The sequence below is a fragment of the Spermophilus citellus genome, assembly GCF_964194105.1.
Source record: "Spermophilus citellus genome assembly, chromosome: 7".
NCBI classification, from domain to species: domain Eukaryota; kingdom Metazoa; phylum Chordata; class Mammalia; order Rodentia; family Sciuridae; genus Spermophilus; species Spermophilus citellus.
In genome coordinates, this window is record NC_138188.1 from 48317196 (window position 1) to 48332596 (window position 15401).

The 15401-nt window shown below is 47.2% G+C and overlaps 2 protein-coding genes across 3 annotated transcripts in view; one reads left to right on the plus strand and one right to left on the minus strand.

Annotated features, from left to right (window-relative positions):
- The window catches only part of RSRC1 (arginine and serine rich coiled-coil 1), a 391757-nt gene extending 389239 nt beyond the window's left edge, over nt 1-2518 (minus strand). The window contains exon 1 of the mRNA XM_081301564.1: nt 2389-2518. The gene's annotated coding sequence lies outside the window, so the exon portion shown is untranslated. The remainder of the gene's footprint in view (nt 1-2388) is intronic.
- Nucleotides 1880-11340, plus strand: SHOX2 (SHOX homeobox 2). Of its 2 annotated transcripts, none has more exons than XM_081301565.1 (5): nt 1880-2659; nt 5521-5729; nt 8086-8143; nt 8428-8516; nt 9986-11340. In XM_081301565.1, exons 1-5 carry the CDS (start codon nt 2314-2316, stop codon nt 10277-10279), a joined length of 996 nt encoding a protein of 331 aa, XP_081157691.1. In that variant the 5' UTR covers nt 1880-2313; the 3' UTR covers nt 10280-11340. The 2 variants fall into 2 exon arrangements, with proteins under 2 accessions (XP_081157691.1, XP_081157692.1); XM_081301566.1 differs by having other exon boundaries at nt 1881-2659; nt 10022-11340.
- The last annotated feature ends 4061 nt before the right edge of the window (nt 11341-15401 follow it).

Sequence of the window (15401 nt, forward strand, 5' to 3'; positions counted from 1 at the left end):
AATGTTATTACAGATAGTAGACCAAAACTCAATGTGAAATTGTTTCTAAATTCATATAACTTTGGAAAGGTTGAGAATTTGAGACTCTTCTGGAGTAACAAAAGCAAATGCTCCTATAATCATAAATACCTAAAAACGATTTCTAAAAAGCATGATTTTCATATTTCTTAAATTCACCAAATGTGAACTTTTTAATCCAAGGATTATTGTGGAATAACAAAGTTATATATAGTCTCTAATTACATACATTTGAGAAAACCCTTATATATCAAATTATAATAGTGTTTTCTTTTTACAAATGTTTCAGGTGGTTTTGATGGAACTTCTCAAATTATCAACTAAGTTCACTTTGTTCCTTTAATCAATGGGTAGAATATATGCATTCTAATGTGTAATTGCTTTTATTTTTACTAATAGTATGAGATCCAAGATAATGAGCAATTATTTTTAACTGTATTAATATTTAATGTATTTTAAAACGTCCCCGAAACAGCATATTTGTTACACATTCAAGTAAATGTAACTTTTCTGAGTACATATTCTTTTGTGGCTATATACAGGCATTTGTACAGCAAGCCTTGTCCTGAAATACAGACAAATGACTCGGTAATATAGATGTTCCTTCCATATAACAAATGGTTTCCATGAAAACAGCCCAAAAAATATAATTTTAAAAATTTAAATCTTATGGGGGGATCTTTCTTTCCAAGAGCATCTATTTTTTGAACAGTCCACGATAAACAAAAGTAGCGAAGCTCAAACTTAATATGGTTGTTTTTCTTTTGTTTTTCAAAATCAGGAAAACAACTAGAATGTTTCCCAGGATGCGGGAGGGGGGGGCGGAACCCGGGTCGTTCTTTGTGGGAGGGGTCCCGGTGCAAGGAGTCCTAGGAGAGGTCGAGTCCTGGGACCTCAGAGAGAAAACGAAGTCGAACTGTCCTTGACCAGGAGCTAAGGAAACACTTTAAAATGGGATCTGTCAGGGAACAGCTGCTCAGGAAACATGTTAAATCGACCGGGCCCTTCAAGCGGGATCTGCCCGTAAAGGACTGGGGTTGTAGGGTGAATTACATCGACCGGGGCGAGGAGCTTGGTGAGGAGCCAGGCATAGCCTGGCTTTGGGCCGGGAAGCTCCTAAAAGGAAGTGTATGGGTCGAGAAGCTGCAGAGAACCCTGACTCGGGGCAGGCGTGTGAAGTCCGGACGATGCCTGACGCCGAGCGGTGGATCTGTGGGACCCAGGGCGGCAGGTTAGGGATGCGAGACTCGGATGCAGGGCAGAGACCAGGGGTCAGCAACGCGAGGCCGAGCTTCCGCGCAGAACCCCCAGAGCGGACGAGGCTGCAGGGTCCAACACCCAGTGCAGAAACCAGACCCACTCCTGCAGCGCACTTGTCGGTCTCCTCTTAGCCCCGCCCCCGCGGAGTCCATCCCGCTCCCCAGTGTTTAACTAAGTCGTGACACCAACGCAAAATCCACGCCTAATTAAATTAATTAGGGATTCTTGTCAATCCTGGATTAATGGCCAAGAGCACTGGCGGCCGGAGCTATCTGAAAACCCCGACCGCCGGGGACCTGCCTCTTCTCCCCGCCCCCTGTGGTCCCCTTTGCTGCCCTCCCACTCCAGCCCGCGCGGACTCTAACCTCGAACATCCCTCTCTCCATCTCCATCTCTCTCTCTCTCTCTCTCTCTCTCTCTCTCTCTCTCTCTCTCTCTCTCTCTCTCCCCATATGTATCTATCTAACCTCTCTCTCTCTCTCTCTCTCTCTCTCTCTCTCTCTCTCTCTCTCTCTCTCTCTCTCATCCCTGGCTCCCCCCCACCCCACCCCAGGTAGTGGCGCGGCTGCTACCCGGGAAGGGGCTCGCTCGGAGTTGCGAGGGGAGGTAATTTACTCGGAATAAGGGGCCGCCTTTAGGAAGTATAAATAGTGAGACTTCAAGCGCAGCGTCGCTATCAGATCTGAACTCTCCGCAGGAAGAATTGTCAAAGATCTTAACATCGAACAAGCGCGCTCCGGCAGGGAAGCATCAGTTCCCATTTCCCTCCGGCGCCCCCGCCCTTCTCTCCTCCTCCTCCCCCTCCTCCGCGTCCTCCTCGTCCTCCTCCTCTTCTTACTTCTTTTTCTCCTTCTACTTCTCCTCCTCTTTCTTCTTTCTTCTCCTTTTCTTCTTCCTCCTCCTCCCTCTCCTCCCCCACCCCTGCCCCATTGATGTGTTATTATTGGGGGGGCTGGAGCAGTAAAAAAAGGAGGAGGAAAAAAAGAGCGGGGCTCGGCAGGGAGCGGTCGAAAGCGGGGCTGCCCGGCGGCGGCGATGGAGGAACTTACGGCGTTCGTCTCCAAGTCTTTCGACCAGAAAGTGAAGGAGAAGAAGGAGGCCATCACGTACCGGGAGGTGCTGGAGAGCGGGCCGCTGCGCGGGGCCAAGGAGCTGGCGGGCGGCGGCGAGCCGGGCCGTGAGGACCGCAGCAGCCCGGCAGTCCGGGCGGCCGGCGGAGGCGGCGGAGGAGGAGGCGGAGGCGGAGGCGGAGGAGGCGGAGGAGGCGCGGGAGGAGGAGGAGCAGGCGGAGGAGCTGGAGGAGGGCGCTCCCCCGTCCGGGAGCTGGACATGGGCGCTGCGGAGAGGAGCAGGGAGCCCGGCAGCCCGCGGCTCACCGAGGGTAACGGCCTGACCCCGGCCGAGGTTCCCCTTCCCGCCTTCCCGACTCGGCTCGGGCGGGAGAGGACCCCGAGGCCCAGCGGGGAGGGGCGACTCGCGGGGAGAGCCCTGTACCCGGCTCTGGGCACTGGAGCGATCGTGGGGTTGGGAGTCAGCGTTGTGCACGGTCGTGGGTGGGGTCCTCGTGCGGGGGAGGGTGTGAGATTTGGGATACTTCTTCCTGGATGCTCCCATTGCACCGAAATGCATGTTTTTGGCAGCTGCAGGATGGGCCCGCAGCCCGGACGGCCCGGGGGTGGACGTGGAAGTTCTCGGGGCGGGCTTCGAGAAGGGGTGCTAGCAGGGGCGGGCCAGGCGGCCAGATTAAGGCTAGCGTCTCCCCTGAGTTTGCGGGAGCCTCTTCCCGAGGCCTGAGGGAGAGAGAGAGGCTTCGACCTCGGGTTGAAGCTGCCGGCTTTGGAACTGTGGCCAAGAGCCCTGGAACTCCGCAGAGACCCTGAGTCTCTGGATCTTGGGGACTAAAACTTACTGTTCGCTTTACGCCTTCAAGGCAGAACCGAGCCAAGGCGAACTAAGGTCCAGGCTATAAGCTCTGCTCCCGGCTGAGGCGTTGAGGTTTCTGTTTGAGACTTGTGCTTCCGATATTTACACAATTCCTCTACTACTACCAATTATCCGGTTCTTCAGTGTGTGTGTGTGTGTGTGTGTGTGTGTGTGTGTGTGTGTGTGTGTAGGGGGTCCTTTGGTGCCGGGGAAGTGTTAGGAGATGGCTTTATCTAAATGGTGAAGCGTCCTGTACCAATTCAAAAGAGTTCAACAATAAAATTAATTTGGCACTTGGTGCTGCAGTAACTGGTGTACAGCCATATTTTTCCAATTAAGAAAATATGTGGCATGCGTAGAATCACATATTTAAGCAAGCAATTAAGTTGTTTATAACACGATCTGTTCCTGTTTAGGCCATTAAGTGGAAATTTGGGGGCGAAATAGAAATTATATTAACTCCATTAATCAACTTGAAATGTAGACTTCTTTCTCTTTGAAGCCCCAAAACTTTGAGGGGCATCCACTGTATGGATGACAAGAAATAACAAAGCCTTCCCGCCCCTTTGGCAGAATCTGATGATATGTTTTCATGTTTAAATTTCACTGCAGTATCAGGAGGATTATTTCCCTATTAAATTGACTCTAATGTTTGCTATAATGTTAATCTACTTCCTTCCTGGAGGAAAAACAAATGCCCACAAAACGAAATCTGAGAACTAGAAATGCGGGCAACACTTAAGATTATCCTATCCAGAATGCTAGACTGGAGTGAGATCTATGGCTGTTCTTTTCCCAGAACCATCACCAGGTCCTCCTAAATTTGGAAAGTGATAGGGTAACTGTCAGGGTGCCCAGCGCTACCTCCCAACCGTGGGTCCACAGCCCCAGGCCTTCGGGAGATTCGGGTCTGAAATCTCTGTGAGCACAGTTCCTGAGATTGTTGATTTCTGAGCTCGGGGCAAGTTTTAATTTCTCTGTAGATCGGCTTTTCTGCAAATGATTTTTAACCCTTATGTTGATCCGTATCCTAGATTGGGAAGAACTGCAAACAGACAGGACTATCTAAAACTCTGTTTTGATACTTTAAATCCCCTAATCGCTGACTCAGGCGCAGAGAAAATTCAGGTCGGCACTAGGGTGCAACTCCTCTGATCACTGTCCTTTGGCCTAATTTTTTTTAATTACATACACACACACACACACACACACACGCACACACACACACACATTTCAGTGGCTCTGTGTATTCACACGCAGAACTCCTGTTTCTAAAGGGAAGAGAACAGGAAAGTAGCAACGGATGTGTGCAGACCCAGAGTAAAAAAAAAAAATGCATATTTTATTAAACATCCGTGCTGCTGGATGCATGAAAAGGCTTTGAGCAACCAATAGAAACCGAGGGTTGGGAATGTTCCTCTTGAACCTGTTGATCTCTGTGGGTTTAAGCGTTTAGGGTCGAGTCTACGTTTCCACGGGGTAGGGAGAAGAACAAAACAGAGGCAGCAGTGGGTTTCGTGGACCACCCGAGGCTGGTTTTCCGCCTCTTGCCTTCTGGCCGGGCTTGGGCGGCGAGCCCTCCAGGCCGCCAACATGGCGTGGGCTCCTGTGCTCCTGGTACCCGGGTCCCGCAAGGGGATTGGGACTGCCCGGCTGCCGGTGGAACCATCCACAAGGTCTGGCCCCAGCCCTGGGGCAACGCGGAGCACCGGGGGATGCCGGCTTCCTGCGCAGCGCTGCACCGGGGTCTTAATCTGCCTTTAGGATCCTTCGGTCCTTCGGCCCAATTGTTCCTAAATTAGACCAGCAAGTTTGCGGGAGGCAAAGAGCTAGCGGCAGCGAGAGCTGGCCTGACAACAGGCCCGCACTCTGGGAATGGCTGGCGTGAAAGACCAGTCCCTGACTCGCCGCGCCCTTCTACCCAGAGCGCGCTCTGGGATAGGCCGGGTGCGGCGCTTGAGGTTTCTGTGAGTGCGTGGGAAAGTGAGTGCGGGAGAGGGTGAGTGGAACACATTTGGTGTTTGCGGGAGAAGGCAGGAGACTAAGCGAGGGATAGTGGGGCGGTGAGCCTAGGCCAAATTGCGGAGGAGGTGGGTGGCCATAAGCCCACTGGCAGACGTGACCTTTGTGCGTCTCTTGTATCCTCTTCCTCCCCGCAGGGCAAGGGGCAGGACAGGGATTCCACCAAGGGTTAGGATCCTCTACCCCTCTTTGAGGAAAATCTGGTAATGGGGTTTGCTGTGCTGTTTTTGTCTGTGTATATGTTGGTGTATGTGTGCATGGACACACGTGTGGTCCGGTATGTGGTGCCCTCTCCAGTGTCCCCCGAGTTGAAGGATCGCAAAGAGGATGCTAAAGGAATGGAGGACGAAGGCCAGACCAAAATCAAGCAGAGGCGAAGTCGGACCAATTTCACCCTGGAACAACTCAACGAGCTGGAGAGGCTTTTTGACGAGACCCACTATCCGGATGCCTTCATGCGCGAGGAACTGAGCCAGCGACTGGGGCTGTCGGAGGCCAGAGTGCAGGTACTGGACAGTGAGATCTGGGCTGCGACCAGGGAGCCCAGAGCGATACGCCTAGGGTGGGACAGGCAGGTGGGGGACACACACGAGTGTCTGATATGAGGTGAAAAGGGGAGGAATGTCTGTATAGGGTCTTATTTTCTAGAGTAGATCTTAGTCCTATGGCCCCTTCCCCCCATCCCATCTCAACATATGTTCCCCACAGAAGAGAGCTGTGCTGGGCTTGCTCCCAGAGTTTCTATAAACCACACCCCCCCCTCGCCTCGCTCTGGCTTTAATGTGGTTTAATCCTAATGGGCCTACTTTTATAAGGCTTAAAAAAAAATCCCACGGAAAACGTTTTATCTCTGGATGCCTTTAAAAAGTTACAAAGAGTATTTTACTCGCCCGAGTCGGGTTTTCGTTGAGGGTCTGTTCCGGGGTCTAGGTTTGCCAAGCGGATATGCCAATTAGGTTTATAGATGTACAGGCTATAAAGGAAATTAGCAACTGTTAAGTGTAGAAATTTACAGTCTACTGTTAGCGGTCAATCCCAAACCGTGTGTGAAACAGTGGAGAAATAAATGCATTTGGTCACTCTTTGTTCGCTTATTCAAGGCAAGGAAAAGAACCTGCCGAAAGAAAGAGATTTTAAATTTTAAAACATCCCACAGATTTTACCGTTGGCATTTCCGAAGCCTTAACTCAACCAGTGCCATCCCCCATGAAGTTATGGTTGCAGATTTTCTTTATTGGATGTTGAGGTGGATGTAATAGCAAAAGTAGGCTTTGGGAGCATTTAAGAGGGGAAAATTATATATGTGCGCACATACATACATATATGGGGAACAAATTCAAACGTTTCAGATTGTATTTCCGTTCAAATAATAAAAGAGGAGAAAATGATGGTCATTATTTGAACACATGGAGCAGTTTTAGGTTCGAACATCTGCAGCTGCTACAAAGTATGGCTGTAACAGATACTCCCCGGGTCTCTGGGCGCAGAGACCACCATCTGTAGCGAACTATGCGCAATTCTTATGGGGCTTCCCCGCATCTTGTAATAGGATCAGGGGTGGGGGGAAACAGAGCCGTACTGTTGAAGAAGAGTAATAATAGGCAGGCTTGGTCATCATAGCACCAACAGCAGGGCCTCCCTTTCTGAGCCTCTCCTGCTTTGCTCTACATACTAAGATCTCTAGAGGCTCAACACCCCCTTAAAACCATGATAATTATTACAGTTAGGAGTATTACTATCTCAATTCCATTCTTCCAGGGGAAAAGAGTCAAGAAGCCTCAGGCCATGTGAGTTGCATAAAGAATGTCACCGTGGCATGAAATCCACCCTTCTATTATACTAAATAGCAGGGGAATATTTGAAGATTTACATTGACTATAGCACTTGCTTTCAAACACATACCAGAAAAGGCTCTGGAGCAATATTTTCCTTTCATGGGATTTTAAAACATTAATTTGTAAATCAATCAATATGCTGTTTTTATTGGACCTGGAGCATAAAAGCAAGTTTTATTTGAATTTTTAAAAATCTGCCATCCCTGCTTCTAAAAGTTGGCAAGTTATTTAAGATGGTAATACCCAGAAAATAGAGCCCAGGAGTTACTTGACTCCCCCCACCCCACCCACTTTCACAGAGTGTTCTGTTTCTCTTAAGGAGTGAACCTTATTGTTGCTCTTGATTTTTTTTTATACTTTCATTTAAGTTTTAGAGCTATTTTCTACAAGCTTCCCTACTGTCCTAACTGCAAGCCTCGGCTTTTTCTATAGAAGCAAATTAGATTATCATGATAATGGCACAAGTATTCTGCTACTTTGTTACCCTCTGCTGCACAGAGGAGCAGAGAAAATTCTAAACTTCTTTGTAGTGAGCCCTATATGACACTAATTACCTCTCCCTCCTTACAATATCCCTCCCCCCAAAAGAGGCATTATTTGCTTTAGTGTTTGGTTTTTCTTCAAGATGAAGCTAATTAATGTTACAAGCTATTACTTAGCCCATTCCTCTCAGGTTTTAACTGAGCAAACATTTAAACCCATTATCACTGTGGTGTCAGGTACCAGAGAGAGTTTTAGGCCTTGGGGACTCTATGGAAAGATGAAACCAGAACCAATAATTATTTGCCAGGAAATGTTTTTATCTTGCAAAAGTCTATGAAACCTTTCTATTTTGTCATTTACTTACATTTTTAATTTTGGAAATTGAGGCTATTTTATATAATTCAAAGACCGCTTGTTATATCTCCCAACTCTTACCTAAAACACTGCTCTTTGATTTGTTGTTGCTGTAATTTTCTTTTGTAATTTAAAACATTTTTTGAGTCATAACATCTAGGTGTTTCCTCCCCCCCACCCCAACTTGTAGGTTTGGTTTCAAAATCGAAGAGCTAAATGTAGAAAACAAGAAAATCAACTGCACAAAGGTATGTTTCTCCTACAAGAAACATTTGATATTCTAAGTGGAAAAGAGGGTTATTGTTGTTAGGAAAACAAAATAAATTTCAGACATTGATGGTCCTTGATTTGAGAGGGATAGAAAGTCCTAAAGTTTGGGAGTAAGTCACATTTATTTTAAGTATGACAGAAGTTTAGAAAGGTAACCGTACAATTTCGAAGGAATCAGTTCTAGCTTGTACAATTCAGAAACCTGGAGAACAACACTGGAAATGTCAACCGCACATTGTGTTTTGTTCCCCTGTTTTCACAGGTGTCCTCATAGGGGCTGCTAGCCAGTTTGAAGCTTGTAGGGTTGCACCCTATGTCAATGTAGGTGCTTTACGGATGCCATTTCAGCAGGCAAGTACACACTCTTCAAGCTATTTTTAAATGTGAAAAGACCTGAATGTTTGATTGGACTGTTAAATGTCCCCCTATCTCTGAGCCCTAATGTCCACACAGTTGAAGAATCAGAATGATATAGTGGACCCATTCTTCTTTAAGAACCTATACAGTGTCATGGTCCTGAATTCTTAGTCATGTTTTCATGGGAAGCCGGCAGGGGCCTGAGAGTAGTAACTGATACTTTCAAAATGCACTGAAGATTGCACTTGGGGAGAGGAAGGAAAGGCCTTTTGATTAAGATTTTGTCAAATCCAACACACAGGTTAGTCCTCAGGCACTTCTAAGGAAACTCTCTGAATATTTTCTTATAGGTATTTTCTACCTTTTAGTCACATTAAATGCCTCCCACAGAAGGAAAATAAATAAATACAAATACTACCAACTCAGACTTGTTTTTAAAAAGCTTCTGTGGAAACAAAGCTTCATCTCTAATGGAGAGGGAAGGTTTGGTCTTCCCCGGGCTGCCCAGCCTCCGCAATCCCTTTCTTAGCCATAAAGAAACCTTTAAGACTACATTTTAAAAGGACAGCCTGCAGCAATGATTTAATCCTGGGAAATCCCAGTGCTCTGAACTCCCCGCTTTCCAAGCCTGAGGGCAAAATCCTTTCCCAACCAGTGCCTGACCTTCCCCATCCTCAGCCAGGACCCCTACTCAGCAAGGCTGTGATGTCAAGAATTAGCTCTAGTCGCCTGCACCCTAGACTGGGGAGACACCTGGGTGAGCTCATATATTAAGAGTTAATGTTAGGGAGATTTTAACTCTCTTGGCACCACAGGACTCTGGTATCTGGTTGTGGGCTTTTGAAATAAGAGAGAATGATTGAAGAAAGAGGGAGGGAGGAACTCCAGAGGAAATTAGTACTACTCAAAGTGGGAGATCCAAGGCCAGCAATATCAGCACTACCAGGGAGATAGTTAGAAACTCAGAATCTCAGGCCTCAATAATGCAGATTCAGAATCTGCATTTTAACAAGATTCCCAGGTAATTCTTATGGTAGGAAAAGTTAGGAGTGCTGACTCACAATTATGTCAATTATGGTGAAGATACAATAATTTCCCTAAGTGTCACAAAAGTTTTGTGGCTTGCTTGTTGGCACTTCAGAGCTTTAATAGTGGGACAGAGGTCATGTTCTAGCAATATAAATAGATGGCCCTCTCATTCATCCGCCCCACTCCCCAAGGAGCAGCCTCATTTCTGCAGACAGGGAGCCGGGGGCTCAGGGAAAAGCCCCACATTGAGTGAATCCTGAAGACCCCTGACACTGCAGTACGCATACGGTGCCCCAGATTCAGCAACAGGCTGAGAAAGTCACTCTCCAGACAAGATCTCAGCCGCACTTCCCTCCCTGCCCCCACGACCCTAACCCTTTCGCAGCTAAGCCGGACGCTGTTAATGCTCTGTTTCTATTCTGTTGTCACCCTAGGATAGTCATTGCAACGTGACGCCCTTGTCCTTTCAGGTTCAGGCGCAGCTGCAGCTGGACAGCGCCGTGGCGCACGCGCACCACCACCTGCACCCGCACCTGGCCGCGCACGCGCCTTATATGATGTTCCCGGCGCCGCCCTTCGGACTGCCGCTGGCCACGCTGGCCGCGGACTCGGCGTCTGCTGCTTCGGTGGTGGCGGCGGCCGCCGCCGCCAAGACCACTAGCAAGAACTCCAGCATCGCGGATCTCAGACTGAAAGCCAAAAAGCACGCAGCCGCCCTGGGCCTGTGACGCCAGAGCTGCCACCGCGCCTGCGAGGGGCGCGCCCGCACCGCCTCGCCCCGCTGCTCCTCGCTGCCCTGCAGACCTCCGACGCCGCCCTCTTCCGCCACGCTGGCCGCCCCTTGTCTCTCTGCATCCCTGACTCTGAGCGCCGGGCTCTGCCCGGGATCCCGGGCTGCACGAGGCACGCCAGTCCAGTAGCTCTTGGCCACCCACCGATCGTGGGCCTAGAAGGCTTTATAGGAGCTGGTTTGCGGGAGTCTGGAAAGAGACTGGACAAGGGAATGCTGGCACAGCGCAATGCGGCTCAGCAAAGCTGCAACGATGGATTCTTGCATAGAAACAAAATCTTGTTGACAATATAAAACGAGGAAATACAAGATAGAAAAGACAAACCAGAGAGAGAGAGAGAGAGAGAGAGAGAAGGAGAACGGGAACTTCTTATTGCTGTTTGGGATAAGCTGAAATCGGAGAGAGAAAAACGGAGCAAAACAATTTTAAAAAATTAAAGTATTTTATACATGTAAAAATAAGGGGAAATAACCAGGACGAATCTCGAGAGAGAGAGAGGGGGGAGGGAGTTACCAACTTAAATGTATGTTTTTTTTAATGGGCTAAGAAGAAGGCAAAAACGGAAGAGGTATACTTATTTAAAGAATTAAGATGAATAAAGTGCGCAGCTGGGAAGTTCACAGGTTTTGAAACTGACCTTTTCTGCGAAGTTCACTTTAATACGAGAAATTTGATAAGAGAGGCGGGCCTCCTTTTACGTTGAATCAGATGCTTTGAGTTTAAACCCACCACGTATGGAAGAGCAAGAAGAGGGAAGACAGTATGAAAACGAAGGAAGGGAAAAAATGATGTTAATACAATGCAGTGATGCCACAGACAATGATTCTGAGAAATGATGGCAGAACTGTCTGGACTGCGACAGTAAATTCTGGTTTGCATGTTACTTGTATTCCATTGATGGTGTCTTCCCCCTGCCACCATCACTCATGTACACGCACTTCATTTTCATCTTCAGTAGAAAAGCGTCTGAAAATTTATACATATACATATAGACATATATGTATGTGTGTGTGTGTGTGTGTGTATGTATATATATATATATATATATATATATATATATATATATATATATACATACATACATACATACATAAAATGTGTAGATTTTTTTGGCCTCATCTTTGATCCTGGGGAGGCACAGAAAAATGAAAACACCGAAATGGGGAAAAGTTACACTCTGGTTGTATCAAGAAGATAGAACTGGGCAGAAAATGTGGGGAAAAGAAAAGAAAAGAAGGCCAAATGAAATAATGATGGTATACCACCTTGCATCCTGGGACACCTAGTAGGCGCTCCACCAGTGTTAGTTTGCTACACCCCCCTTTTCTTGTATTCCCTCTTGCTGATTTCCTGAAGTCCTATTTGAGGACACTGCTTTATTTCCCCCTCTCTATCCTGTCAAATTCACCTTAAACAACACCCAGCTAGATACAGGCACTAGGTTTGTGTAAAATATGTTGATACACACAAACAAAATTTATTTTGGCTATAATGTGTGAACTGATGGTTGACTTTCAACATTTGCATTTTATCTCACAAAGGTGTATCTATTCAAGTAATCTTTTTCCGGTTGTTTGTTTCAATTCATGTAGCTATTTAAACAGGGATATGCTGGGATATGCTCGACTAAGCAATCGGCATCCGGATTCTCTAGCAGGCCTCTTAGTTGTGTGTGTGTGTGTGTGTGTGTGTGTGTGTTTCCTTCTAATTTACAAGAAAGAGGAAAAGCTCTTCTAACTGAACTTTGGTATGCGGTTGAGCTTTGTAACTATTTGTTCTCCATGAAAACAAAATTATTTATATTTGCCATATTTTTTCTAGTGTATTAAGTTATTTTAAACAAAAGAAGATGCTGTTATCTCATGACGTGTTGTCAGTACAAAATGTCTCGGCTCCACCTCTGTTAAACCTTTTAAATAAGTGCCAAGTTATTAATCGAAGACACTTTGCGATCAATTGAATGAAAATAGCATTGTTTCATTTGATGGGTTCGCGTCATCTTTGTTCCAGTTACTATTAAAATATCCAGGATAGTCTTTTCTTCTTCCTTGTTGATGAATGTGTAACTATATTTCGAATATACCAACTTGCAAAAGCACTCTCCTGTGCTCCTACGTGCAGCAGTCCAGTCCGGGGGTGAGTGGTGGCTCTGTGGCTCTCTGGCTCTCCACCACCAGCGCTTCTCCTCCCACCCCACGGAATGCACCCAGTCTAGATACCGGTTATGCCAAGTTCTTAAGGGAACAGGTAATATGTAAAATAACAGAGTAGAATAATCTCCTTCCCCAAGACAGTTTTTCGTTTTTTATTTTGCTATGCTTTCACCCTTGAAGTTTATTTGAGGACATTTTGGGAGGAAGAAAAGAGTGATCACGCGGAATCCACCTGGGTTTGAATTGTGTTCTGTCGCTGGCTTGCGAGTGGGCGAAGCGCAGTGGAGGCGAGTCCCCCACCTCTTTTTTCTGTTCATCGCCTTGTAGGTACAGTTCAAAAGCAGAACAGAGGACAGTGTTTTAGGAAAAGCTCGGCCTTGCTGGTCCTCAAACTACACAGGAGCTTGGTCTCCCCATCTCTTGGCCCCTTTGGAAGAAATCCCACTAGTTATGCTTAGAAGAGCTGAGGGTCATCGGATGAGCAGAGACGCAAAGACACAGACTTGGCCAGGCCCGAAACGGGCTTTAGGATGAGGTGACCCTTCGCGAAGGGTGTGTGTGTGTGTGTGTGTGTGTGTGTGTGTCCCCTCTGGCCGCCGGCGTCCCCAGCTGGGAAGTGCCTGGAATCGCGCGGCCAACCTCTCGCTCTGTCACCGCACTCCCCGCTGTCACCAACCAGCCGTGCCCCGGCCCGAGCTCGCGCTCCGAGTTGCCCGGCAGTCCAGATGTGGGCAATGCGTTTCTGCTCTCAAAGGCCAGGGGACTGGGCTTGCGGCCTGCAGCGCCAGGCCTGGCGGGTTTCGCGGCGGATGAACTCTGCAGCGTGTTTAATAAGCATCTGCCCCCGGGCGTGGTGCGCCCGGAAGGGGCCTCTTGGCCCACTGCGGCCTGAGGCCTCGGGCGAGCTCAGTAGCCGCCGGGGTTAGGCGTCCGAACCCGCAGGCTCCAGCCCCAGCCCTAACCCAGCCCGGACGTGGTTCCGACAGTGCCCAGGGCCCCCGGGGCAGGGGAGAGGGCGGCTCCGTGGAACCCTGGAGGCGCCCTGCCGCTGAGCTGTGAGGAGCGGAGGCCGAGGTGCGTGCGGGCCCAACCGGCCAGGAACTGGACCGCACCTGCATGGCCTGGAGTCTGAGGGCTGCGGGCGCGGGCTGAGACCTGCGGGACCCGCCGGAGTGGTTTGTAGGACTGACGCTCCCTTGTGCCCCGCGCTTGCTTCCGTCAAACCCTCGGAGGCTAGCGGCCGCTTGCGGGTCCCCATTGAGCAGGGCCCTTAGGGTCCAGGCTTCCGCGCACGCTCACGCAGGGCAGGCTTTCCTGTATCGCCACCACCCAAAATCACCTGCGGGCGTATGAATGAACTGGGTCCAAATCCGACTTCCCTGAACCATCCTGAGAGAGGGGCCTAGGAAATCTTCCTTTTGGATAAGGCCCGACGCCCGACGTGCATATTGTTTTGGGATCCTTGCCCCCAATACTTCAAGGAGTGCAACCCACCCCTACCTCCGCCAACGTTGCAGAATCCATGCTCGGGGAAAAGTCAGTTAAAAGAGATTATCCAGGACATGATTAGTGTTAAGGACCCTATGAGCCAAGAGTCCTAAGAAGATCGGAGGCCTTTGCTTGGAGCTGAAGGGATATTCATCTATTGTTGAGTTCCCCCGACCCCAGATTTATAACTTTTTAGCATCTCAGATGGTAATGCTTTAGTAAAATGTAATGCTCAAATTTCGGAACTATTTTGATTTCTGAAAAATGCCTTTTTGGCTTCAACAACACGGGATCCTGTTTTTTCTTCACAAATCAGTTTACATCATAAATTGCAAACATTTGCAATAAGATCTCAAGATTATTTATTTTACATAACCTCAAGCACTTGACTATGTTAAACACCAGTACAGAAAGTCAGTGAAATCAGTTTAATGTGTGTCAGGGAATTAAAGAACCACTCCTTTTCAACACATAAACAAAGCATTTAAGATTGTTTTGATTGTCAGTCTTCCAGTTTTTAAACAGTCTTACAATTGGCTATTAATTTTAGAGTCATTCTGTGCAAAAATAATTACTAAAATTATATCCTGCTTTAATTAAATGTTTCTGGGCAGAATAAAATGGTGTTCTACATCGGAAAGTGGCTGATTGTTTTTAACATTCTATTATTTTAGTTCAAAACATAAATAAAAGTCTGCAAATTCCAATAGGGGGGAAAAGGCCTGAAATAGCTTCTTAATGTGCCATTAGAACAGTTAGTCAAAATGCATTAAAGCAACATCACAAACCCAGAGATAATAAATATGCCATTCTAATGAGAGTGTTAACTTATGGATAATTTATTCAAGGTAGTTTGAACATTTCACGTGGAATATTGTATTATGATCTGCTTGACTACTGTGATGCTTGTTCTTTAAAATCTAATTTATATAGGCTTGGGATATACATAATTCATAACTCCTGTTGATACATGTATACACACCCCAAATTTTAAATCTTTACAATATGTATGGATGTTTACTGACATGTTGGCAAGACAACTGAAATAAAAACATGAAAAGTGTTAAACATTACATTGCAAGCAAGTGCTTGCTTGCCCTATGCTTGAAGAAAAAGTAGCTGGAAATGAAAAAAAATTAAAAGGCTCAGGTAAAGAGGGAAAATGGAAATATTTCAGACAGGGAGCATTCTTGCATAAGAAACATGAAGATCCCCAAGAAAGACTTGGGGTGTGAGTGTAGACACTTCTGTGCCTGGGCAACACTTTCAGGTCTTTCCCTCCCAAAGCAAGCAAAGAACATCCTGGGGCACTGTACACATCAGTCAAGGTAGCATTGCATATGCATTCAGTACAGAAAAATTTAGTATAGTACTTAACATGGAGTTCTACTGGCATGAGGAAAGGTTTTAGAATATAA